This window comes from Telopea speciosissima, chromosome 11 (genome assembly GCF_018873765.1).
Source record: "Telopea speciosissima isolate NSW1024214 ecotype Mountain lineage chromosome 11, Tspe_v1, whole genome shotgun sequence".
NCBI classification, from domain to species: Eukaryota; Viridiplantae; Streptophyta; class Magnoliopsida; order Proteales; family Proteaceae; genus Telopea; species Telopea speciosissima.
This window is the reverse complement of record NC_057926.1, coordinates 3914363-3940619: the sequence shown is the minus strand read 5'-3', so window position 1 is coordinate 3940619 and position 26257 is coordinate 3914363. Positions and strand designations below refer to the sequence as shown.

The window sequence follows — 26257 nt, the reverse complement described above, 5'->3', positions numbered from 1 at the left end:
GTTCAGCACATCATCCTGAGACGGATGGACAGTCAAAAAGAACAATCCAAACTTTGGAAGACATGCTCAAGGCATGTGTGCTTGAGAAGAGTGGTAGTTGGGATGAACATCTATCCTTGATAGAATTTGCCTATAATAACAGCTACCATGCATCTATCGAGATGACTCCATTCAAAGCTCTGTATGGTAAGACATGTCGTACTCCTCTGTACTGGGATGAAGTTGAAGAGCGGCGTATATTGGGCCCTGAACTGATCCAAAAGACTTGTGAGAAAGTAGACCTGATAAGAGAGAAGATCAAGGCTGCACAGTTCAGGCAAAAGAGTTGTGCAGATAGAAGAAGACAGCACATACAGTTCAAGGTTGGAGAGAAAGCATTCCTGAAGGTGTCTCCAATTAAAGGTGTTGTGAGATTTGGAAAGAGAGGGAAGCTGAATCCCAGATACATCGGCCCATTTGAAATTATAGCTAGAGTTGGTGCAGTGGCCTATCAGCTTGCACTGCCCCCATCACTTGCCGGTGTCCATGATGTATTCCATATCTCTATGTTGAGACAGCACATCCCTGATTCGACACATCTGCTGCCTCAGCAACCAGCTAAACTTATAGCTGATTTAACTTATAATGAGGTGCCTGAAGAGATTGTTGATAGAAAGGAAATAAATCTGAGGAATAGAACCATCTCTTTTGTTAAAGTAAAATGGAGTAACCACTCTGTAGCAGAAGCGTCTTGGGAAAGAGAAGACTTGATGAAAGAGAAAGAACCCTATCTCTTCAATCTCCCAGGTATGTCAATTTCGAGGATGAAATTCTAATAAGGAGGGTGGAGTGTGAAAACCGCAATAAATTTAAACTTTGAAACTTGGGTGATTTCAGGTTCCAGCTCCGTGTTCATGGTTGCTTCGATGCTATGGGTTGTATCTGTCGAGGCTGTAGATCATTCCCTAGACACACCTATGGAGGATTCCAGGGAATCTTCTTCATAACTTACTCTTCTAGAGTCAGAGGACCCTAGTGGAACTCTGCACCAGAGTTATTTGCCGTATCTGCTGGCTGGACAGGCTACAGGATCTTTCCATCTCCTAATCTTATTGTAAGTATTACTTATTTGAATTATATAATGTAATGTATTACCCAATTAGAGATTATAGGGGTAGTTTAGTAATTTACCTCTGTGGGACCTACATCTCCAGGGGGAATCCAAATCCCAGTAGTTACCCGTATTCAGAATTCCCCTGATGTCATGACATCATTATATAATTAGAACAAGATTATAGGTACGAAATTCTAATTAAGATCTGTTTTAAAAATCTATTTTAGAATCTGATTTTTTTAACTTAACTAAACAAACAGCCCTTAAATAGTCCACTATATATATAAAACCCATTCTTAAAAATCACTAGTCACAACTCTAAAGACTTAGAGAGAAAACGATTCAGCCTTGGGAGCCTTAGAGAAGAAGGAAGAAGTGAGCTCTACACTTGGGGCTTTGGTTTGGTAATTGAAATTGAAGCTTGGGAACCTCTCATAGCATAACACGATTTCCTATTTGTATGAGCATGATAAGAATGGTATTCCTTTTCATTGAGTTAGCTGTACACCCCATAGCTACAATGTTTTTACAGAACACACACGTGGAGTGCCACTATGCTGATTACATTCGGAAAGCTTGAGGGAAAGGTGTTCGTCCAGCCTTCCCAGTAGATGATGTGGAGAGATAGTCACAGAATTATCATTTCGTGTACATAGATATTTTGTTATGCAATTAAAAAGGATAGATATTGTGATGTCAATTCTTAAATACAGGTTGATAGTACTCCCTAAGTAAACGTTGATGAACAGTCATTTTGGATAGTTATGTTGATCAGTTATTCTGAACAATAGGTTGAACAGATTTTAGAACTTATCTACGAGATGTTGATGAACACTTGTTTTGGACAATTTTGTTGGTAAAATTTCATGGATTCTAGTTTTAGAATGCACAAGATAGAAGGATAATTAAAATGGATACATATCTACAAGTTATGGTTGGATATCATTATTAAAATGTGATTTACAGGTTATGGATGTTAATGTAATTGCATGGTTACAGGGGACATGCTGATGAAAATATTTTGGAAAAGAAAAGAAAAATGAAAAAATAAATAAATAAATAAAACTTTCACCATTGTTTAATGGTGGCCTGCGAGGGCCTATACCCAAATCTTACCCGGATTGGGGCAATACAGGGTGCATATGAGTTGGAAAGAAAATATTTTCATTTTTAAAGACTTGTCACCTATGATACTTAGCTGAGCTTAAAAAATAATGACATTTAGAACTAATGTGGACAACTATTTCAACAATTTGGGTTATAACAAACATAACCAATTCCATTGACTTAAAAAATATGATGTTGGGTGGTAGATTAAAAAAGAGAGTCTTGCATTTTTATAAAAAACTATAAAAAAATATGATGTTGAACGAGGACAATTATTTTTGGTTTGTTATCATGCTAGCCAATTCTATAGTTTCGGATTTCTTTTGGTTATTTTCTAAATTTCAATTTGTTTCTGATTTCTTTAGGTTATTTTCTAAGTTCTTTATTAGAAATATCTTTCTTTTATAGTTTCTCATTTCTTTGGATTATTTCATAGAATAATATGCTTAAGTAACCATGTTATAAGTAACATCTACTTTGTTTTATTGTTGTTACTTCTTTGTTTGCTCATATGATTTAGAATACTAGATTCCGATGTAGTTTTGACTATGGTATATTTTCTTATTGACAGTAGTTAGCTTCAGAAATGTCCAAACGACCTATCTTTTTAGAAGATATCGAGGAGCCTTGTCTTGGTCCCAATGCTGATGACGAGTCCGATGATGGACTTGGATTACCTCGAGAAGATCAGTTGCTACTATAATTACTGTAAGTACAATAAATTCAAATAACAAGAGGAGAAAAAGAAGTTGTGTGTGAGATGAATTGCACATAGTAGCATTAATGGAACCGATAGAGTCTTAGGAGACATCTTTTGATTTGCCCAAAAAAGGAAAACAAAGATGTGAGACAAATGATTATTGTTTCTAATAAAGGAAAAATGATATTTAGAAATAAAAAGCTTAATGTTCGTGACAAAGTCACTCGGCTTATCATCAAACATGAGTTACCTTTGATTTTTGTTGAATATGAGGAGTTTAGGGAGTTGACCATCTTTCTTTTTCTTGAATACTCTCATATTAATAGAAACACACAAATATCTGAAATTTTGAAGTCCTACCATATGGAGAGTAACAGAATCAAAGATTTGCTTAAATTCTTAAATGAGAAGATATCTCTAACTAATGATTTGTGGGCATCCATCACCAATGATGAATATATTTCTTTGCTAGATAATTATATTAATAAGGATTGGTTTTTACATAAAAAATCGTTGTGATTTTGTATATTGTTGCGTCCACATTCAGGCATATGTATCTCTGAAATGGTTTAAAAAATTCTGTCTGAATGGGATTGATTTAAAGCTTTTTTCAATTACTTTGGACAATGCTAGTATAAATATTTCTTTTGTTGAATTATTGAAGCAAAATATGATTTTGAAGAGATCTCTTGTGTAATGGTGTTTATTTTCATAATCGTTGTTGTGCACATATTTTAAACCTTATTGTTCAAGATGGACTGAAAAACATAGATGATTATGTATTATTGGTCCATGCTATTGTTGGTTATGTGATAGCATCTCATATTAGAAAGGTGACATTCTTAGAGATTTGTATACAAGTGGGAATAGTAAGTAGTAAGGGTTTGCATGTTGATGTCTATACAAGGTGGAACTCAACATATCACATGCTTAAGTCTGCCTTATTTTATAGGAAAGGATTTGGGCACCTTCGGTTAGCCGAACCTCATTATAAGACTTTTCCCGATTCTTTACAATGGTTTCAAATTGAAAACTTGATGAGTTTTTTGCAACCATTCAATGAAAATACTGTTTTGCTTTCTAGTTCTAAGTATCCAACTACAAATCTTTATTTTCACAATATGTGAGATATACACCAAAGTTTGTTGGAAGAGGGATCAAATGAACTAAGTTTTATGAGGAAAATGGTTGTGAAAATGAAGAATTTTTTTTTATAAGTATTGGAGTCAGTATAGTCTGATTTTACCCATTTCTTTGGTGTTTGACCCTCTCGACAAACGTGGCTTTGTGAATTGGGCATTTTCTAAAAGTTCCCACTTGGACCCAAACACATCCGAGTTTGATAAATAAGTGAAAAGTGAATTGTATGGTCTCTTTAACAAGTACAAGACTGTGGATGGAATGGTGCTAGGTACTCGTTGGCGTTACTGAATTGAACTGGGACTTCTAGATCTCGTCGAAATATAACGGTAAATATATTTAACATTTTACAACCTTATTACTTTTTTAGTTGCAAGTTTCTATAATCATGATGTCTAAGTACTAACTAATTAAACTAATTATTTATATATGTTTCATTTCCATAGGAATTTACAGCATCTGAGATTCATGAAGTTGAAAGTGGATCTAACACAACTACATGTGTATTTAGATGAACCAAAGATCCCATTCAATGATGCTTCCCTTGAAAGTGTCAGGGCATGTCCGCATTGCCATGCACAATAGAGGCATGACAGAAAAGAGAGTCATACTCCCGCCATTTACCTGTGTTTGGTTGAATTTTCATCATGACAATTAGAGCACTGAGCAAAAATCACATTGCATGAGCATCTGCAGAGACCATCGCAATGCTTTGTTTTAATTAAATAGTTGGATTCCCCTTGTCCGTACCAATTCTGAGTAGACTGTTCGACAGCCAAGGAAGGCTCTCGAAGGGGGCGTTCCCACTCCATCCCCAGTTAGCCCACAGCGACCTACTAGCATTGCCAAAGCAGCTCAAGTAGTCCACCGACAGTTGACGTATTTAGGATTGGGACCTCGTGCCCAACCCTTGGAGCCAATCCTTTTCCCGACTTTACGGATCCATTTTGCTGACTTCCCTTGCCTACATTGTTCCATCGACCAGAGGTTGTTTACCTTGGAGACCTGATGCGGTTATGAGTACAACTAGTGTGGTTGGTACTCGATTATTAGGACTTTCAACGATCTTCAGGGGCGTACTAGACACCACGCTAAGTGCGGCACTCTTCCAACTGTTGGACCCTACCTTCAGCTAGGGTTGTAAACGGATTGGATTCGGCTCGGATAGTGCTATATCCGCATCCCCATCCGATTAGCTATCGGACGGATTCGGATAGTGCTAAACGGATACGGACACGGATATGGATCGGATATTTTATCCGTTTACATGTAAATATAGCTTTTCGGATAGCTATAGCCTATCCGTATCCACATCCGTTTAGCTTTCAGATGGATTTGGATAGTGCTAAACGTATACGGACACTGATACAGAAATGGATTTCGGCTATTCATTTACAGCACCCCTACTTTCAGCTGAGCCGTTTCCAAGGTGGGTAGGTTATTAAACAAAAAAGATAATTCATCCCGAGCCATTTCCCTCATATAATCAGACTATACTGACTCCAATACTTACCAATTTTTTCTTCATTTTCATAGTCATTTCCCTCATAAAACTCAGCTCATTTGATGACTCTTCCAACAAACTTTGATGTATCTCTCACACATTGTGAAAATAAATATTTGCAGTTGGATACTTAGAACTAGAAAGCAAAACAGTAATTTCATTAAATGGTTGCAAAAAATTAATCAACTTTTCAATCTGAAACCATTGTAAAGAATCAAGAAAAGTTTTATAATAAGGGTCGGCTAACCGAAGGTGCTCAAATCCTCTCATATAAAACAAGGCAAGCTCAAGCATGTGACATGTTGAGTTCCACCTTGTACAGACATCAACATACAAACCCTTACTACTTACTATTCTCACTTGTTTACAAACCTCCAAGAATGTCACCTTTTTAATTTGAGATGCTTTCACATGACCAACAATAGCACGAACCAATAATAAAGAATCAACTATATTTTTTAATCCATCTTGAACAATAAGGTTTAAGATATGTGCACAACAACGGTTATGAAAATAAACACCATTACACAAAAGAGATCTCTTCAAAATCATATGTGCTTCAATAATTCAACAAAAGAAATATTTGTACTAGCATTGTCCAAATAATTGAAAATTTTTTTTAATCAATCTCCATTTCAGATAGAATTTTTAAAACCATTTCAAAGATACATATGCCCGAATATGGAGACAACAATATACAAAATCACAACAATTTTTATGTAAAACCCAATCCTTATTAATATAATTATCTGTCGAAGAAATATATCCATCATTGGTGATGGATGTCTACAAATCATTAGTTAGAGATATCTTCTCATTCAAGGATTTAAGCAAATCCTTGATTTTGTTACTCTCCATATGGTAGGACTTCAAAATTTCAGATATTTGTGTGTTCTGGTTAATATGAGAGTATTCAAGAAAAAGAAAGGTGATTAACTCCCTAAACTCCTCATATTCAACAAAAATCAAAGGTAACTCATGTCTGATAATAAGCCAAGTGACTTCGTCACGAACATCAAACTTCTTATCTCTAAATATCATTTTTCCTTCATTAGAAGCAATAATCATTTGTCTCACATCTTTGTTTTTCTTTTTTGGGCAAATCAAAAGATGTTTGGGCAAATCAAAAGATGTCTACTTAGGCTATGAATTCCATTAATGCTACTATCTACCTTATAGACTTGCCCACATTTCTTGCATTCTTCTCTATCCCTCCCATCATCATAATCTTTTTCATCAAGTGGTTTAAATTCATCCCACGCACAAGTTCTTTTTCTCCTCTTGTTATTTGAATTTATTGCACTTACAATAGTTACAGTAGCAGTTGATGCTTCTCCAGGTAATCCAAATCCATCATCGGACTCATCATCAGCATTGGGACCAAGACAAGGCTTCTCCTCCATATCTTCTACAAAGATAGATTGTTTGGACATTTCTAAAGCTAACTACTGTTAATAGGAAAATATATCATATTTAAAATCACAACGGAATCTAGTATTCTAAATCACATCACCAAACAAAGAAATAACAACAATAAACCAAAGTAGATGTTACTTATAACATAGTCACCTAAGCATATTATCATATGAAATAACCCAAAGAAATGAGAAACTATAGAAGAAAGATATTTCTAATAAAGAACTTCGAAAATAACCCAAAGAAATAAAAAACTATAGAATTGGCTAGCATAAAAACAAAACAAAACAAAAACAATTTTCCTCATTCAATATCATATTTTTTTATAGTTTTCAAAGTGATACAGGACTCTCTTTTTCAATTTACCACCCAACATCATATTTTTTAAGTCAATGGAATTGGTTATGTTTGTTATAACCCAAATTGTTGAAATAGTTGTCCACGTTAGTTCTAAATGGCATTATTTTTTAAGCTCAACTGAGTCTCATAGGAGACAAGTTTTTAAAAATGACAATATTTTCTTTCTAACTTATATGCAACCAATGAAAAAGTCTCCTCTATTGTTCATTTCCCTACTTAGATGTAACACAGTTAGAAAAGTCTGTGAATATTTTTGTATTGTTTCTAATCTTAAAGTCATAACAAACTTTGGATGCTACCCATAGTTGTCAAGGCGCCGCCTAAGCGGCGTCTAGGCGGTTTGGTCGACTTGGGCGTCTTGGACACCTTGGTCGCCTATGTGGTGTTGCCTTGATTTTTTACCCTCTCGAGCACCATGGATCACCTAACCGCCGTGACAACTATGATGATACCTTCTCAGTCCTAAAGAAACAAGAGGTATAAAGGGGTTCAATGTTAGTATTGGATGGTAGTCTACCGGTTGCATTCACATCTAGTATTCAGATGCATTGGTAATATATCTCAACAGGGGTTGTGTTGGAAGCAAGGTTTTAAAACTCGGGTTTCAACTAGGTTTCAACCAGCCAGAAAACGAGTTCGTCTCGATTTCGACCATATCTCGGTCGAAACTTGGGACTTTCTCCAGGCTAACTCAAACCTTGGTTTCGAGGCCCAGAAGTTGTTTTTTTTTTCCTGATTCTTGTTTTGCTGTCTATTTTTTACATTTTAAAATCAATACATGCATTAGTTTCACGTAGAGAACACTAAAAATATTACTTGTGGTTTTGATCCAAGTTTGATACTGTATATTGTTCTTGGACATGGTATCAAATAAGGTTTGATCGGAATATAACTCCTTCAATATAAATGAGATTTAAGCAATCTTGGATTTGTTAGAAAACTTTGTTTTGATAGCTTTCCAATAAGTAACAAGATTGCTTAAATCTGATTTATATTGAAGGAGTTATGTACTGGTCAAACTTAAGTCGATGTGCGCAAATGCTGTCAAAATTGCACTGAATGAATTTTTTTTTTTTGGACAACAAAACAAATGAATATTTTACCGCACTTTTGGTTTGTAGAAATGTTTTACAATATTAAGATTTATGAAATTTTTAGATTTGAGAAAAATCCCAGCATTAGAAAGTCGTCGAAAATCCAGTTTTTGTTCTTGAACTGGGGGGCTGACTTTTTTTCATCTTGGAATTTGATTTTTTAACTATTTTTATTGGATCCAAATAGGGGGTGTTTGCTTATTTATGAATAATATCTTAAGTAAATGAAATACAAATACAAAAATATTTACTTAAATGATATTAGACGTAACTAAGTGAAGTGTCTGTCCTGGTTTCTAGCCTTGTTTCTGGCATAAATACCTGTCTATTGTAGTTTCGAGCCAAGTTTCCCCTAGTTTCGATGGGCATATGTGTTGAAACCACCGAAATATGGTCGAAGCCAGTCGAAACTCGATCGAATCCAGGGATTTTATAAAATCCCCCTTCAACTCGTCTCGAAAACCTGGGAAATCGAGTTAACTCGGTGGTTTCGATAGGTTTCGGTCGAGTTTTTGTTCCATGATTGGAAGTTTGTTGTGAATTTTTTTTTTAATTGTGATTTCCTATTTCTCAGTTGTATCACACAAACACAAGGGAACCTGACCCACTGAAATTCTCAAAGACCAGAAGTTAATCTCTCAACTGGCAATACATTGGCTGTTAAAAAAGTTGATGGATCTATATGCATTGACTTGCATGCCTTCATGGATTATATAGTGCACTGCTCATAGTCATTGGTTATAATATGTAAGGCTAATACACATCTATTATAATTTGATGCCAAAAAAAAATTCTATTTGGAGAACTGTTGTATTAATTATAGTGAACTTGAGAAGGGACACGACCAGCATTTTAATCTATTTTAAAAGCTAAACCTTCGTGTTAAGGTAAGAAATAAACAAGAATAAACCCTAACATATGACTATAAAAAACCCAAGTGCCCAAACAAAATACAGACCCAAAAAAAAAAAAAAGCTATTAAGAAATATGGCTTTATCAAACAAGATTCTGAGTAGCTATTGGCTTATCCCCATAAAAACAGTCAGATACCCATGGATCATAGTTATCTAGGCGTCGCCTTGGCGTCCAGGCTCCTTGGTTGGCTTAGATGCTTACGCAGACGCCTTGCCACCTTGTTGGCGTTCCTTGATTTCAGCCCCTCTCCAATGCCTTGGTCCCCTTGCCGCCTTGATAACTATGTCATGGATTTCTACCAAAGCTCATTTTGACTAGCTCCAAAATAGAGCAAATTCCCCCCCCCCAACCAAAATGGTATTGATGCTTTGAATGGGCATACAAAGGATCAAAAGGTTTAAAGACAAATAATCAAACAACATAGAAACTCATATTACACATTTACACTAGGATCTTCAGTTCAATGTATGTAATAAGTGAAAAGTATTACAGTAGATAAAATAAACAAAGTAGGAGGAACAAGATTAGAGTAAGGCATTCCAAAAACCATGAGAAAGAACAATCAGATTACCCTAAAGTGTAATGTAAGCAAATGATTGAGATAAACTTACAGGGCAATTACACCTCTTGCATATGGAGATTTAGCTAGACCACTTGCTCTGAGCCATTGATCAAGCTCTTCTCCTAGTTTGAATGCTGATATATAAGAAAAGAACACCATGTTAGGAGAAACACATTCAGAAGTAACATTAAATCTCAAAGAAACTTAAAACATAATTTCTTAATCTTTTTCTATTTCATTTTAATTATGAATGTTTCTTAATATTTTTGAATTAATTCTTTCTTTTTGAGCTTCCTTGTTGATAAATGACATACAGTACATTAAGAAGGTTGAGAATTGAGATTCCCTATAGCCATAACTGATGCAGAACAAAGATACTCACAAAAGTACCAACGTATAGGAGGAAAAGAACCAGACAAGGAAAACCACTTGTGGTTCTTGAATCTTGTAGCCATTAGCGGTAGCCACAGAGCCTCCGCCCGTCCGTCGCGGTTTAGGGTTAGCCGTTAGTGGTAGCCGCAGTAGGGATTCAGGGAAAGAGTAATAAGTTAAAAGGGGCGCTCTTCTCTGTGCCGCAGCGCACCCTGCGCCTAGACACAAGGGGTGGGCACGATGACCACCCTACCCCCTGAGTAGCAGGCCCATGTGTCTAGACACAGCCTGCGATGCGGCACAAAGCACATTCTCCCTAAGTTAAAAAATGAAACCAAGAAAAACTTCATACTTATGCCCAAAGGCCGAATCTCACATGTTAAGCATTCGGTTTGGGTTTTTCGATTGGTTTTACTAGCTCGAGTTAGGTTTTGACACCCCGCCATGGTTCAGTAAACTAGTCTCGGTCAATGGAATTGCTTGAATCAGATCAGTATTGGCCGAGGACGATCCTAATTCTTAATTGATATAATATCGATTCACTGATACGACTAAGCGTAAAACATGTAATACAAATCAAATTTTATTAAAAAGTAGGGGTAAATTCATCTGATCTAGCCCAATTCAGGGTGATCTGGATCAGTATCAAAATGGTATTGACTGAGATAGATATCGATCCACTTCCCAATTACTAAAACCATGGTCCAGAGGATTTCTTATGGGCTACTTGGTACCAAGGCCCCACTTTGAGGGACATCGTCAAACGTCTCTGCAACAACATCTGGGCCTCTCTGGGGTAGATGGGTGAGTCTTCTACTTTGCAAAATAAAATTTTATTTTGATGATATGCGTGATTTAGTTATTATTTCCAAAATTGATAACTTAACTGATATGGCATGACACATAGATAGGCTTAGGTAAACAATTTGTGGTATTATCTGTTGAACAGTGATGGCCACTGAGAGGGGGGGTGAATCAGTGGACTTTAAAAATCTTTTCCCTCAACAGTTTCACTCCCAGTTCACCTGTTGAGATCTTTAACACTCTCACCACAACTACACACACAGTCTTCTCAAAAGACACACAGGCACACAAGCACACTCTAATAGCAATCCTGACTCAGTCTCATACAACCACAGTCACTGATACTACTGCCAAGAGCTGCTAAACAAAGTGCTGCCAAGAGCTGCTATGTCAACTGTTGGAGATCCCTCACTCAAGCATACTGACTCAATCACAACTGGAGGACCTCACTGATGGCATACATATACACATACACACCCCAGCCTGACTGTCAAAGGCTCTACCAGGTGTGTACACCCATCCTGCAGAAAAGCACTTCTAACAAAGGTAAGCAATCATCCACAACAAAAAGAAATACGTGCTTCGGCAGTTTGCCTACGTGCACGGAGTAATGGTCACTTGGACCTCAGCATCTACTCATCACTAATTTTCTCAGCATAAAACTGAGAGGCCGCACCCACGGCAGATGATGTTTTAGTCACACCTATGACTCAGGACATCTGACATGCTTCTATCCCTAAGTACAGAGACAAGGGTGTTATCCCCAATGGTTTTCCCAGCATCCACTGGTAACCAGCACAATGTCCAGATGCAACTGGACAACTCAATAAAAACAATTTGGCTTATACAAATGCCCTACAATGAAATCCACATAGCATAGGTCTATGGCAGTATAACCTAGCTAGCATATGCAATGGAAATACAGTATATCAAACACAACAGACAATAAAGTGTAGAAAATCTCACAATCATGCACTGTCTCTGATCACTGATGTCCGGTGATGGAGGTTGGCAACTCTGGTGGCTCACTGAAATCTTCAATTTCTTCCAATTTGATGGAGAACTAGAATCTTCAAGTGTGCTCTGTCACTGGAGTCCTGGAGTGGTTCCTGACAGTGTGGAAAATCATTGTCTTCTTCCTTTTCTTTCTTTTCCTTCTATTTCCTTTCCTTTTTTTTCTTTTCTCTTTTTTCCTTTCCTTTCCTTTCTTTTCTTTTATCTTCTTTTCCTTTCCTTTTCTTTTTCTTTCTTTCTTCTTCCTTTCTTTCTTTTTGCACTAAACTTTCACGGAATGTGAGATGAGCTTCAACCTTTTTGCTTCATCTCATTCCCCTTTCCTTCTTCTTCTTTTCCCCTTCTTCTTTCTTCTTTCCTTCCTTCCTTCCTTCTTTCTTTTTTCCTTTCTCTTTTCCCCTTTCTTCCTTGAGTACAACCACAAAGGGAGGTGCTGAAACTATGATTTCAGACTATCAATGGCTTCTAGGGAGGCTGAACACATGAGATGGAGAAGGTGATTCAAGCCATTACTACACACATCACTTATATAGGGTTGTAACCCTTTTCCGGCGACCTCTGCTTCTCTTCTCTGTTCTCTCAGCACACCAATGGATAGATCTCGAAAAATTACCCAAAATCAAAAAAAGTTCACCTCATTTGTCCATTGGATGAGTGAGATATCGGGTTTAGAAGTTGGCCCATTCGTAGAGCTTAAAATGGAATCTCGAGGGCTGTGTACATGTGTGCGCAAGCATCATATCGGCTCTTGATTCCATGTAGCGCCAGTGCATCATCACATTTATCAACGTCCGTCAGATCTTGACTTTGAAATATGCATGTTTTTCATACGTCAGATCGCTCAAGATCTCATCCGTCAGATCAGCATCACGTGATGGAGTCAATGTCAAAACCCGGCAGTGGCAGGCGATGTTTCGCGCTCCTATTGGCTGTCATGTACGGCGGCCTGATAACCGTCAGATCTGTCGGTGAAGGCGAGAATACTTCTCAGCCATCGGATAGTCATCCATTTCATCTTGAAATGAAGGGGCTTATGAGATCCTTTGAAACAGAATCTTTCTTGGGAGCTTTATATGTAGGCGCTACACTCAATCAGGGACCACAGGATGTACAGATCTGAATTAATCTGGACCGCACATTCAAATTTCAAAAAGTCCCGTTGAACCTTGTCTTATCGATTAGAATCTTATGCACACCAACCTACCAGAGAGCTCGAAATGGGATCTAGGCCATAACTTCCTCGTTTTAGCTCCGATTTGAGTGCCGTTTGCAGCCACGTGTCCGTGACGATGAGCACTACCAATCAAAATTAGCCACATCAGCAAAATACTTACTGATTTTCTCAAGGAACCCAAAAACAATTCCGATTAATTAAAATGCCTTTCATTTTAAGTGACCAAACAGGAATTAATGTAACTTCGCCGTCCGAACTCAGAATTGCATTATTCCAGTTGCATTTCGAAGAGGACTCGACAAACTAAAATATTCATGTAGAATGCTCCACCCAGTTCTGTCATAATAGCCTCCAAAAATGCGGACGAACAAGCTGCCAGTGCAGAAACCTATGAAATAAATATTCTTAATGCACCTAGCCTTCACCCAAGGCTATTTAAAGTTTCCAAACACTGCAATGAACAATCTTATGCTGCCACATAATTCCTGGATGCTCCAACATCATTGCCAACTTGTCACAACACTGTCAAATGACCAAAATGCCCCTATGAGCTGTATCTGCACCAAGATGCATTGTGTTGACCACAACAACACACATGCACTGTATTGACAACAATGACAACCAACACACAGTTACTGCCATCTGCACTGTGTGTTCAACATTATCCTACTAGACCTTGGCCTCTAGGTTGCCTAACCCTAATTGATATGCCCAAGATTTAACCCAAAAAAGGGGAAAATTATCTACATCTATTTAGATAACAAAGATTTACAAAACTGGTAGATAGTAATTACAATCACAAGGCACTTTGAAATATTTACCAAATCCCTGTATAAGTAAAATAAATAGAAAAAGCTAAAAGAATAACCTAGAATACCCCCAATATCCTTCTTTCTCTCCTCCTTTCTTCTCCTTATTCTTCCTCCTCCGATGAAGAACATCCCTGGAACCATTCCCCCCTCCCCCCTCCCCCTCCCCCTCGCCCTCCCCCTCCCTTGCACCCTGCCCCACCCTTCTCCCTGTAAACCTACCACGCACCACATTCACCATCGACTGCCACCCACCCCTCCCTCCCTCCCTCCCTCCCTCCCTCCCCTACAAATATTGCTTTAACTTCCTTATATTCTCATCCGCAGCTTATCAAAAAAATTAGTATTCCACTTTTGGAAAAGTGGATTTACAATGGAGGAGCTTTTGGTGTGAAACATGTGCTATTGAACCATGGGGTCGAGTATCCCATCCTGTAAAGGCTGTATTTTTACAGTTGTTGTGGCATAGCCAAATTGCTTCAAAGCGAAATGGTTGTCAACCTCTAGAAGAACTCCTTCAGTATCCACCAGATCGAATTGGGCAATGATCAGATCCAATACACATTCTCATATTTTGTCTCTACTCCACAGTTGAGAACGCCCGATCAAGTTGTGGATATTGACATCACCTGCTCTTTTATTGTTCTATGTAAATTTAGGGCTATGAGAACTAAGATCCAGAAGTCTACAGGAGTTGAGCATGTCTCGTGAACTCTCACTGGTACCCCTGATTTCTCCTGCCATGACAAATAAGAATTTAAAAAAAGAAAAATTACACTGGCATCCTCTAAGGTTTGTATTAAACACAGTACGACCCCTGTGTTTTCAAAATGTACACCTTAACCCCCTTAAGTGGACAGTGTTAAGTATAAAATTTTCTTACCAAAAAAAAAAAAAAAAAAAGTTAATATAAAATTTAAATGCCAATTTTACCCTTCAATTAAAATAACCCTTTTCTAATTTTTTATTTTTCTAATATAAAAAAGTGAGACCCACCACTATTTCTTCTTCTTCTTCTTCTTCTTCTTCTTCTTTTCTTCCACCACCACTTCAACCTTCATTCCACTTCTTGAAAATGGTTCAGAGGCTCACTCCAAGTACATGTCTTAGCATGCAATTAATCTCCAGTTCAGCCATAAACAATGGGATTTGATTTAATCCTATTGATCGTTTCTTCCTTCTATATATTTTCCATTCTTGTACATACCAATTATAATGTAATCATAGTGTGTATTTATATACATTAGAAGCTCAATAAAAGATTCAGACGATGCAATTGCATCTTCCCATATCTCGTTTAATATGGTATCAGACTAAGAGTTTGATCTTGGTTTCTTCACCATGGTGAACGTTGATTCTTCTTCCTCATCAGCTGCTGCAACTCCGGTATCCTCTCCATATTTCCGCTATCAATAATGGTGGACCAACCGTTCAGGTTCTAAGAAGGTTGGTTCCGATGCTGCCCCTACTGCCGCTATTTCTCGCCAACCCAGGTATAAGCCTCTTGCTGCTGCTGCTGCTACTACCATGGATTCTGGGACTTCTTCTGTCCCTTCTTTAACAGCCGATCAGATTCAGCAGCTGCTTACTCTTCTGCCCTCTGGTAATCATCCCTTGATAAATCTAGCAGGTACACCCCTTTGTCTCTCTTCGGTTTCCACTTGGATATTGGATTCAGGTGCAACCAACCATATTATCCATGACCCCTCTCTTTTTTCTGTTATGACTAATGTTACCACCCCTCCCATTACTTTGCCTGATGGTTCGTGTATCCCAGTCACACATACAGGTCGTGTTTCTTTGTCTCCTGAACTTGTTTTAGATCATGTTCTTTGTGCTCCTAATTTTCACTTCAATCTTTTATCCATCAGTAAACTTACCTTGACCATTAATCAATCTGTGTGTGCACTAGAAGAGAAAGGATGGTGCTTTGCAGACTCGCCCCGCTAGGATTTTCCTGGGTGTAGCTGAATTTGAAGAAATTTTAGCTTACAAGCAGTGCTCTGTTTATGTTAGTGGAAACGGGTCCTACCATTCACCCAAGTATGAGGCAAAGACAAGAGTGAACCTGAGGGAGATATCAAGACATAGATATCTTGTATGGGTTCAGAAAGGGGGAAATTGCAAAATTGGGGAGAGCTGAGAATGAGTCAATCTCTATAACATATAACGATAAGAGTGTTTTCCTCATTTAATTTTAGCTTCTCATATTCTTCTGGGTTCTTAATATGGTTTGCTTTCAAAGATGAATTTACCCAAATCTTGGAAAACCCCATTTTATCTCTGATCTCCTAGAAGTTAAAATGCTACTTCACATTAAAAGCAAGAAACCCAACTGAAAATTAAGGATGAAAATGAAACTGGGAAGAAAGGAAGATTAATGGAGAACATTTATTGGAAGAATAGTTACTTTTGCTTGCTTCTTGTATCCCTCTTTCCTATGGGAGTTGCAGTAATTAATTGGTGGATTTCATATATTGGCAGCTTTTGTAAAAGTGTCTTTAATTAATTACAGTGACTTATGATTGTTCTCTCTGAGAAAGTGGTTATGAAGCCCTTATGAAGTTGAGCTTCGGAAGATGAACATGTCAGCAATCTCGGTCACCCCATTAATATGCAAGCCCATGTTGGAGCAGACATGGGAGTCTCTAGCACAGGAGCTGATCTTGGACCAGTAGGTGTTCTGCTCAACCCGGTCTTTGAGCCAACCAGAGTAGTCGGAGAGGTAGTAGTCGAGGTAGGAGCGTTGCGAAATGGATCTGCCAGAGCCTTTCATGGTTACGCCGTAGGCAAAGATGATGAAACCGATGAGGGCGGCGATGATGAAGAACATGGTGAAGAGGTAAAACCAGAGAAGTATGCTGTTGCGGTAGCAAGCTCTGGCGAAACCAGCGAGTGACACAACCATGATGGAGACGCCGATGATGATGAGAGGCCACTGCAAGAACCTTAAATAGTCGGTGGTGTTGGTTTTGTTGCTTAGTCATATTCCTCCCGCCAAAATCGGAATAGATAGGAAGAACGTCAAGAAATTTACCTCACCCAACGTCGGTGATGGGCTTGAAGATGGCCTGAGGAAGGGGGTGTGAAGTTTGGGTTATCCCGTGGGTAAAATGGTAAACTCACACCCCATTAAGGGTACATTTGTCATTTTAAGGTATCAATGGCCAATACGTCATCAACTAACGGCAATGCTAATGGAGTGGGACTGAGTGTGACAAGTAATCTAAACTTAGGGGGTTAGGGTGTATATCTTGAAAATATAAGGAGTTGCACTGTATTTAGTATAAACCTCAGGGAATGACAGTGTAATTTTCCCTTCAAAAATTAAACACTTAAATTTCGATATTTTGACCTAAAACCAGTACAAAACTTTAAAAAACAAAACAGCACTAACAGCTCTTGTTTGGTTGGTTGATTACATGTGTCAATCCTTCTCTAGTGGGCTCAACTAATCAATTACCACTAGCTCTAGTACATAATGGTTTAAATATGACCTAAAACCACTAACAACTCCTTTTTGGTTGGTCAATCCTTTTCTATTGGGCTCCAGGGTTTGAGGTATTGGTATCGTATACATATCGGTTTTACAAGTGATCGATCCCGAAACTTTGTCGATACCATATATATGAAACGGTATAGACAAGGGGTAAAATGGTCAAAAAACCCATTTTTATAGGAAATTAGGGGCAAGTTTGTCCAATACGGCCAATCCATGTCGATATCGAATCGATTTTTGAGTTGACTGATACCCATTCTGATATCGTGCACTAAAACTAGGGGTGTCAAATGGTTGGTTCGGCATGGTTTCAGTTGAGTTGAACCGGTTTAGGTCTCGAAATGAGTGAGATAAAAACCAAACCGTTAAAAACTTCGGTTTTTGATCGATTTTGGTTTCAGTTTATTTCCATTTTTCAATATGGGTTTATATCGGATGAATTTCGAGTTTGAAACACAATGATATCTTACATTGTTTTTTTTTGGTAAATGGGAAATTTATTGAGGGGAAAGTGCTGAGGCAGTGGCATCATTCACACAAAGATCTTGAAGCCACCGAATGGAATCCGGCCAATCTGTCACACACACCATGGACAGAGTCGTCCTAGCCAGGGCATCTGAGACAATATTCATAGCCCTTGGAACAAAAGAAAAAACCACTGAAAAGAAAGAGGGAGCCAACCTGACTATATCAGCAACCAAGTCTTCCACTTCCATCCAAGGAGAAGATCTTCCTTCGATAAGAAGCACCGCTTCCCTGCTATCAGATTCATATAAATTTTCTCAAAACCCCACTCCTAAGTAGCCGTCATAGCATACCGAATTGCGAGGAGCTCCCCTTGAATGATGGATCCAAAATTATGAGGAATGGAACGCGCCTTACAAATAGCACATGGATGGTCACAGAAGATCAGGCCCAAACCCCCATTTGTTCATCCTTTTGGAAGGGCAGCATCACAATTAATTTTAACAATACCCACCGGAGGAGGTTCCCATCTCTGCAGAGACACTGGATGGAACTCGACATTCACAGTAGGCTGATCACCCATCACCATATTTGCCGAAGTGAATTCCCAAAAAGCCTTATCAGCAACTTCAATAACCTCAGACGGAGTCCAGACCTTTCCGTTGAACACCATGTCATTACGAGCGCGCCATAGAAAGATCAGAACGAGCTTTCTTCTTGTCTTGATGGAACCAAACATCCCAACCTTGAATCCAATCAGCAATCTTATGATTTAAAGGGGGTGAAAACTGAAGAGGGCAGCCAAACCAAACACTCCGTACGAAAGAGCAATCGAGCAACACATGGTCACCAGATTCAAAGGGATCACCACACCTCGAGCAACTGTGGTCACTACGAATCTGTCGAGCCATCAGACCAGAACCCGTGGCCAGCGCTTCATTGCAAGATCTCCGTAGGAAACTTCTGATCTTAGGTAAAGTATGAATAGCCCAAATCCTATTCCACACCTGATTCGAGATATGCTCCCAATGTCTACTTCTAGAAGACGAAGCTTTGGCCAAACTTTCCTGCTCTTCTCTGCGAGCAAGGAGACGATAAGCCAACTTAACCGAGAAACGGCATCTCTCGAAGCTCCCCAAATCCTCTTGTCCTCACTAGGGAAAATACTAAGAGGAATTTGAACAATAGCCTCCACATCTGAAGGATGAAAGAAAGACTGAAGCAAGCTAACCTTCCAATGCCGAGATCTAGAGTCAATGAGATCTGAAACAGCATTAATAGGGCACCCTTCTGGTTTCGGATACTTCACCTTAAAATTCTGTGAAGATGGAATCCATTTGACTAACCGATAAAAACACTTTAATTCATTTTCCACAAGTCAAACAAGTAACCAATGAATAACTAATTAATGAGAAGATAACTAATATTGAAATCACAAAATGAACCTGCTATCAAATCATTCATTTGACCATCCAAGTAATTTTGTATAGTGAACAAGGATATCAATGGAAACATTGTTACAAATCAATTTTCTTATTGGTAATCTCATAATCTTTGATTGGTAACAATTCCCCTTACAACCAGAAATTTTTTCAGTAAATTGAAATCAATTAACCTATTTTATATCCTTCTTTATCCTATATTTATTCTATATTTTCTATTTTTGTATTACTATCTAGGGGTGCAAGTTTGGCCCTGTCGCCCCGAACCTGCCCTGAACCTGAACAAGACCTGGGCTGAGAAATTTGGCCCTGAGGGCTGAAAATTTTTGGTCATGAGTCAGGATCGGGTCGGGTTAGAGTTGAGGCCTCGGGCTAAGCTTTTCCCGGCCCGACCTTGATTTAAGTTATACTATAAAATATATGTTGATATAATATATACATTATAAACTTTAAACGTCACCCACATTTTTTTATATAATATATTATATATAAAGACAATAAGTGATATAATACAATTTAGTATAGTGTTATTTTATGTAAAATTTACAATGTTCCCCCTAGCCCATTCCAGCCCATACATTTCTTTCCCCCTCCCCATGATCAGGGCCAATCAGGTCAGTCCGACCCGACCTTGAGGGTGGGTCAGGATTGGATTTTTCTGGCCCTGAGTCAGGGTCGGGTCGGGCTTGGGCCCAGCTAAGGGGACTTAGGGTTGGGTTAGGGTTCTATAAATCCCGGCCCAACCCAACGCTGTTGCAGTCCTATAACTATCTTTGTATTGTATATATATACGTAAGAAATATGTAAGAAGGGAGCGTGAAATTCTTTTATTTTCCTAATTAGGCGTAAGGAATGGTTCACTCCTTTATCCTGTTGATAGAAGGTTCCCGATTACTAATCAATTTCATTTGGTTCGATTTTTAATTAAGATATCAATTGGTTCGATGAGGTCCAGTTTTCATCTGGTCCCATTATACCCTAATTCGAAACCAATCCAATAAGGTCCAGTTCGATCTAGGTTTTCTCAATCGGTTTTGATCGGTCTTATCGGTTTAGGCTATGGTTTTGACACCCTTAGCTAAAACCATTAATTACCTTGTTAATTTCTAGCAATCTTATTTTTATTTCTGATCTCTGCCGGACAGATCCATATAAACCAATTATCCAACAATTCCCTTGATTTTTTGGGTTATCTTTATGGGCTCAGCTACTCAACTACCATACTTAATGGTTTATGATAGTTTTTCCCTAACAAAGGAATTTGAAAGTTCATCCTCAGACGTTACAGCATTAAATGGAATCGAGAAAGAAATGGGCAACCTACTAATGGCATCATTACTATAATCCATATGGAAGTAGAAAAGTTTCAATTTAGTGTCACCCACCCAATTCCAATGGAGAAAATAAGGCAAAATATCTAAACAATATGAACGAAATTGACGAGGAAGGTTCATGGGTCAAAACATTGATCAATCCAACGGTCAACAACGACTAAACTATCTCTATAATTTTTTACTCTCTAATCATCTAAAGAAAAAGTTTATATTATGGAAGAAAGTTCTTTGTGGGAGAGTGTACCATCCATGTCTAGACACAGAGGTGTCAAATGACCCCCTTATCCCTATGAAAGATGAAAATCCCACTTTCACGATGTCAATGCACACTCTCATTGACATGGTTTGAGGTATCGGTATTAGATTGATCGATACTGCACAATTTTGAAGGTGATCGATATCGATAAATGGTCGATAATGTATCAATGAAACGGTATAAGCAAAAGGTAAAATAGTAAAAAAATCATTTTTAAGGAAAATTAAAGGTAAACTTGTTCAACACAGCCAATCCGTGCCGATACTATATCAGTATCTCGGTTTTGAAAATGACCCATACCAAATACGATACCATACACTAAAACCATACTCATTGACCCTGAGTGTGCGGAGGAACCACGCTACCCACAATGATCAACTTACCTAAATCACCGAAAAGTAGTCCAGACTCCAGAGTCCTACACACGTGGCGATGTAACCCTGCAACTGCAACCGCGTTTTTTCCTAATTTCCTTTTTATTTATTTATTTATTGATAAATTTGGTTTTATTTTCAAAATATGCGACATGACATGTGGATCCAACCCTAGTGGTCCCCACCTAGTCCACGTAGTCTTGATAATCAAGTTCAAAACCCAAAGATCATCATGATTGTAGCTTTGATGCCACGGATTTCTGACACGTACACACGCTGTGAACTGCCATAAGATAAAGACAATCAGACGGTCCACACACTGACCCACCAACCTCTTCTTCTGTCATTTCAAATTTGGAAACCGTCGAGAAAGACTTTGGAAACCAACAGCCCCTTAATAAAAGAAACTTAAATAACCAGAGCAGAAGAAAAACACTCGAAAGAACCTTCTCTGAAACCGCTCTTCCAGACTCTGAAACCTGTCCCAGAAAAATCTCACAAGAATTCATATATAAATACTCAAAGGTGTTCTTCTTTATCTCTCCATTGGGTTCGTTCTTCATTTCTCTGTGATTAAATCGGTTAAGGGTTTACTAGAGTGAAGATGTTTCGAGCGAGTAACAATCTGTTAGGGATCTTAAACTTCGTAACATTCCTTCTTTCTGTTCCGATCTTGGGAGCAGGGATATGGCTAAGTTCAAAGGCCGATACGGTCTGTGAGAAGTTTTTGGAAAAGCCCGTTATCGCTTTGGGAGTTTTCCTAATGGTGGTTTCTCTTGCGGGACTCATCGGTGCTTGTTGCCGTGTTTCATTGCTTCTCTGGCTTTATCTTCTTGTGATGTTCCTTCTCATAGTTCTTCTATTCTGTTTCACCATTTTCGCTTTCGTTGTAACTAACAAGGGTGCTGGAGAGGTTGTTTCTCAGAGAGGTTATAAGGAGTATAAGTTGGGGGATTATTCTAATTGGTTGCAGAAGAGGGTTAGTAATACCAAGAACTGGAACAATATCAAGAGTTGCTTGATTGATAGCAAGGTTTGCAAGAGTCTCGCTGATCAGAACGTGAACGAGAACGTACACCAGTTCTATAGCAATAACTTGTCTCCGATTCAGGTATGAAGTAGTGACTTATCCCTATATTTCTCATTCTTGAATGCTTAGGGTTTTTGTTTTCAGTAATGTTCCCTCTTTCTTGACTTTCTTCTTCTTATAATATATGCTAGATTTGCTCTTATTTTGAGTAATACTCTTTTGGGGTTTTATTTTTGAGTTCTTGATCTTTCTTTCATCAATCGTTTGTCTTTGAAACATGAAATAGATTTGCAAAAGAAGGGTGTTCAGCTGCTTGATTTTGCTTCTGGGTTTTGATTTTCTCTTAATCTTCTTAGGATTTTCTCTTGAAGCAAATGGGTAGTTGACTACTTGGTGATTCTGATATTCTGATCTGGATCTGTTCAGAATTTTAGATCTAGTAACCACTAGAAACCTCTGTTAAATAACTGTACTTTGGGTTTTATTGTTCTTTGGAGGTTTTTTGTGTAGCATACTCTTTTCTATTCGAATCACACCCTTCATTGAATTATAGGACTTTGAATTTTCTGAGAGTTTTGGTAGAAATTTTTAAAAGGGTTGTATGTGTTTTTGCTAGATTTTGAACATGTGGGTATCATGAAATCTTCATCAATTTCGAAACTTTGGGGCTTTAGATTTGTTTGCACTGGAATTAGGCTTCTAGTTCTCTCTCTCTCTCTCTGTGATTCAGTAACTTTAGGTGTGACATTTTGAAATTCGAAATTCTCAATTTGAAATTGTAATGTGTTACTTGGTGTTCTTTTGGTGGTGCAGTCTGGTTGCTGTAAGCCTCCAACTTCATGTAACTTCACCTATGTGACTCCAATCGAATGGACCAACCCAAGCAACACAACCTCCTTCACTGATTCTGACTGCACAGCTTGGAACAACAATGAGAATGATCTCTGCTACAACTGCCAGTCTTGTAAGGGTGGAGTACTCCAAAATATAAAGAGTCAGTGGAAGAAGGTTGCCATTGTCAACATCATCTTCCTCATCTTCCTTGTCATTGTCTACACCATTGGTTGCTGTGCTTTCAGGAACAATAGGATGGATAATTCTTATCCCAGATATAAGGGTTACCCATAGAATCTTAATCCGATTTGGTTACATTGCTATAGAGGGAGATGCAGATAGCATATTTTGCTGATTTGTTTTACTCTGTTTTCATTTGATTCTTAGTAGATAGATACATGGATATTTTTTTTTGTATAGCTCTATCTGTTGGTATATCATCATATATTACCCGAGTTATACCTATCTGCCTGGTGTACACAACTGTTCTTATGGTTTGAGTTAGTGGTTAAGGGGATACCTGTTGGTTGCGGGTTCAAATCTTGGAAACAGTCTCTTTTGCGATAGGGGGCGGGGTAAGGCTGCATATATTTGCCCCTCACAGACCCTGCAATGGCAGGAGCCTCGTGCATTGGGTTGCTCTTGGTTGAGGGGATTGGTCCCATTCTGTGGGACAGATAGGCAACCTCCATTGTTGCTAGTTTTGTTTTTGTTTTTGTTTTTGTTTTGGGTTCTGCATACCGGTGTAAAAACGAAATCTTAGACACAATGTAGAAAAGGGATGGGAAGAGCAAACAAACAATTTCACAAAGCAATGATATATGTGGTTTGGCTAGGTGCCTATGTTCACGGAGAGTTGATAATTTCACTAGCAATGAAGAAAGAGTTACGAGTTGTCTTCCTGTTACACGCAAATATAATCTGAAAAAAAAGGGAAAAGAGAGAGATATAGGGAGAGAGAAAATAAGATAGGTTTTGGGGCTTTATGAACGAAAGCCGAAGGACGTATGACTTATTGGGAGGTAGTATTCAGCCTCTTTTCTTCCTGTTATGTAACTACTACACACTAATCCTACGTACTACAACTACTCACATAATCCAATGACACGACTATCTCACTTATATGTAATTTCAAAATACATATTTAAATTTAAGCAATACATAACTACTTTGTCCACGTATCACTCAACTTTTTTTAGTCTCATCTCTAAATGCACGAAACATTTCCTTTCGTCTCTTTTTGTATACAAAGAGTTCTCACTAAACCTAACAACATCCCTTCTCGAGGGTTGATACCCTCTAACCCTCAAGTTCTACGGGTTTTTAACGGTCCTTGGGAGAGAACATGAAACCTAGTCCACGAAATACAACACATGCAACATTTTAACAATTGGATCAGATTGGTAATAAATTATACGGACGAAGAGTTCCCCACTCAATCGTACAGTGCATGCTGCCCCTATGCCCAGACACAGGAACACGCCTAATGACTACACCCCCTAGAAAGATAGAAATGACCAAGGATTGAATATACCATCCAGGCAAGAAATCAGAGATCTCAGTTCCCACCTTCAACATTGCGAGAAAATTAAATCCCAAAAACAAACAAACATGAATTAATAATGGAAACGAAACCTAGGACTGAACGTCCCAAATCACACATGAGAAGGAATATTGGAAAAAGCCTCAGGTTCCTTGAGTAACAAGGATGTCTGCCACCCCCATCAATTAACATCCTTAATTGTCGCGCATGAGCCAAGGGAGAGAGAGAGAGTGAGTTTTCAAATGAACAGTTTGAAAGCGTAAAGAGCTGCAATTTTGCACATTTAGGTCAACCCGTAAACATATATTCTGGTTCCTACTTTACCTGTATTTTAAGTTGCTTACGCGTTCCAAATTTTTAGGGCTCTCTTTTCATCCAAAAAAATAAAAATAAAAAATTTAGGGTTTTTACTCTTCCCTTTTTTTTCAGGAAAATTTTACGGATACCCCCTAAAAGTATCCAATATCTCAAAAATTTATCATACTTGGTCAAAATGTCACAGACACCCCAAACGTTAAGCACAGTTAGTATCCAAAGGTGAAATATCCATTTTACCCCTTAGTTATTTAAATAAAAGGATAAAATTGTCATTTCATCTTCTTCCCTAAATATCCATTTTACCCCTTAGTTATTTAAATAAAAGGACAATACTGTCATTTCAACTTCTTCCCTCTATGGCTTCAGTTCCGGCGACGCTCCCTCCACAGCTGATGTCAGCTCTGTGAAACCTCACCCTGCTTCCTCTGCAACTCCGATGTTCTCCTTAGCTTACAAGTGGTTTCTCCCTCCCTCTTCTAAGTTCTACCTCTCTCCTCCTCCTCTTTCTGTTTCTCGCTTTCATCAAGAGAGTAGAAGATAGAGAGTGATTCCAGAAAAAGGGTCTGAGATTTAGGGTTCGGAGCTCATCTTGATCTGCTGTTGAATCTCTAGCTTCGAAGAAACATCTGGTTTGAAAACTAAGAAGAAACCATGAGAGAGATAGAGAGTTATTCGAGGCCCCTAATGTTGGACAAGTGTGTGTCCATCAAACCAGGTTCGGTCCGGTTCAACCCGGTTCACCTTTGTATTGAACATTTATACATTTTAGTTTAATATTGTCACATGCGATATAAACTTTTTGAGCATTATGTGTCCGTAAGTTATTCTTAAAATGGTAGTCACGACTAGGGTTTGGGCTGGGCAGCCTTATCATATGGTCGTCGCATTGGGTATGCCTAGACATGTGATGTCAGGGTACGAATGCGAGTGCTCACATGTTTGATGTGTGCATTGGCGAAGAATCTACTTTGTCGATTCCCTCATGTATTACTGCCAGATGTAGGAAGGGATAGACATGTGTCACCGACACCCTTTACCTGAGGGAACCCTGTCAATGCAAAGTGTGATCGCATTCTTTGGTTCATCAATGACTGAGAC

At 38.4% G+C, this 26257-nt stretch overlaps 1 protein-coding gene across 1 annotated transcript; it reads left to right on the top strand.

The window, feature by feature from the left end:
- Positions 1–302: 302 nt before the first annotated feature.
- LOC122646302 (tetraspanin-8-like) lies at positions 303–23703 on the top strand. The gene is made up of 4 exons (XM_043839833.1): positions 303–310; positions 4239–4250; positions 22032–22545; positions 23278–23703. The coding sequence occupies exons 3-4, from the start codon at positions 22039–22041 to the stop codon at positions 23590–23592; spliced, it is 822 nt and encodes a 273-aa protein (XP_043695768.1). The 5' UTR covers positions 303–310; positions 4239–4250; positions 22032–22038; the 3' UTR covers positions 23593–23703.
- The last annotated feature ends 2554 nt before the right edge of the window (positions 23704–26257 follow it).

Coding starts and splice junctions, on each gene's coding strand:
- LOC122646302 (XM_043839833.1), top strand. CDS start 22,039: ATGTTTCGAGCGAGTAACAATCTGTTAGGGATCTTAAACTTCGTAACA. Junction 22,546..23,277: donor ATAACTTGTCTCCGATTCAG/GTATGAAGTAGT, acceptor TTGGTGGTGCAG/TCTGGTTGCTGTAAGCCTCC.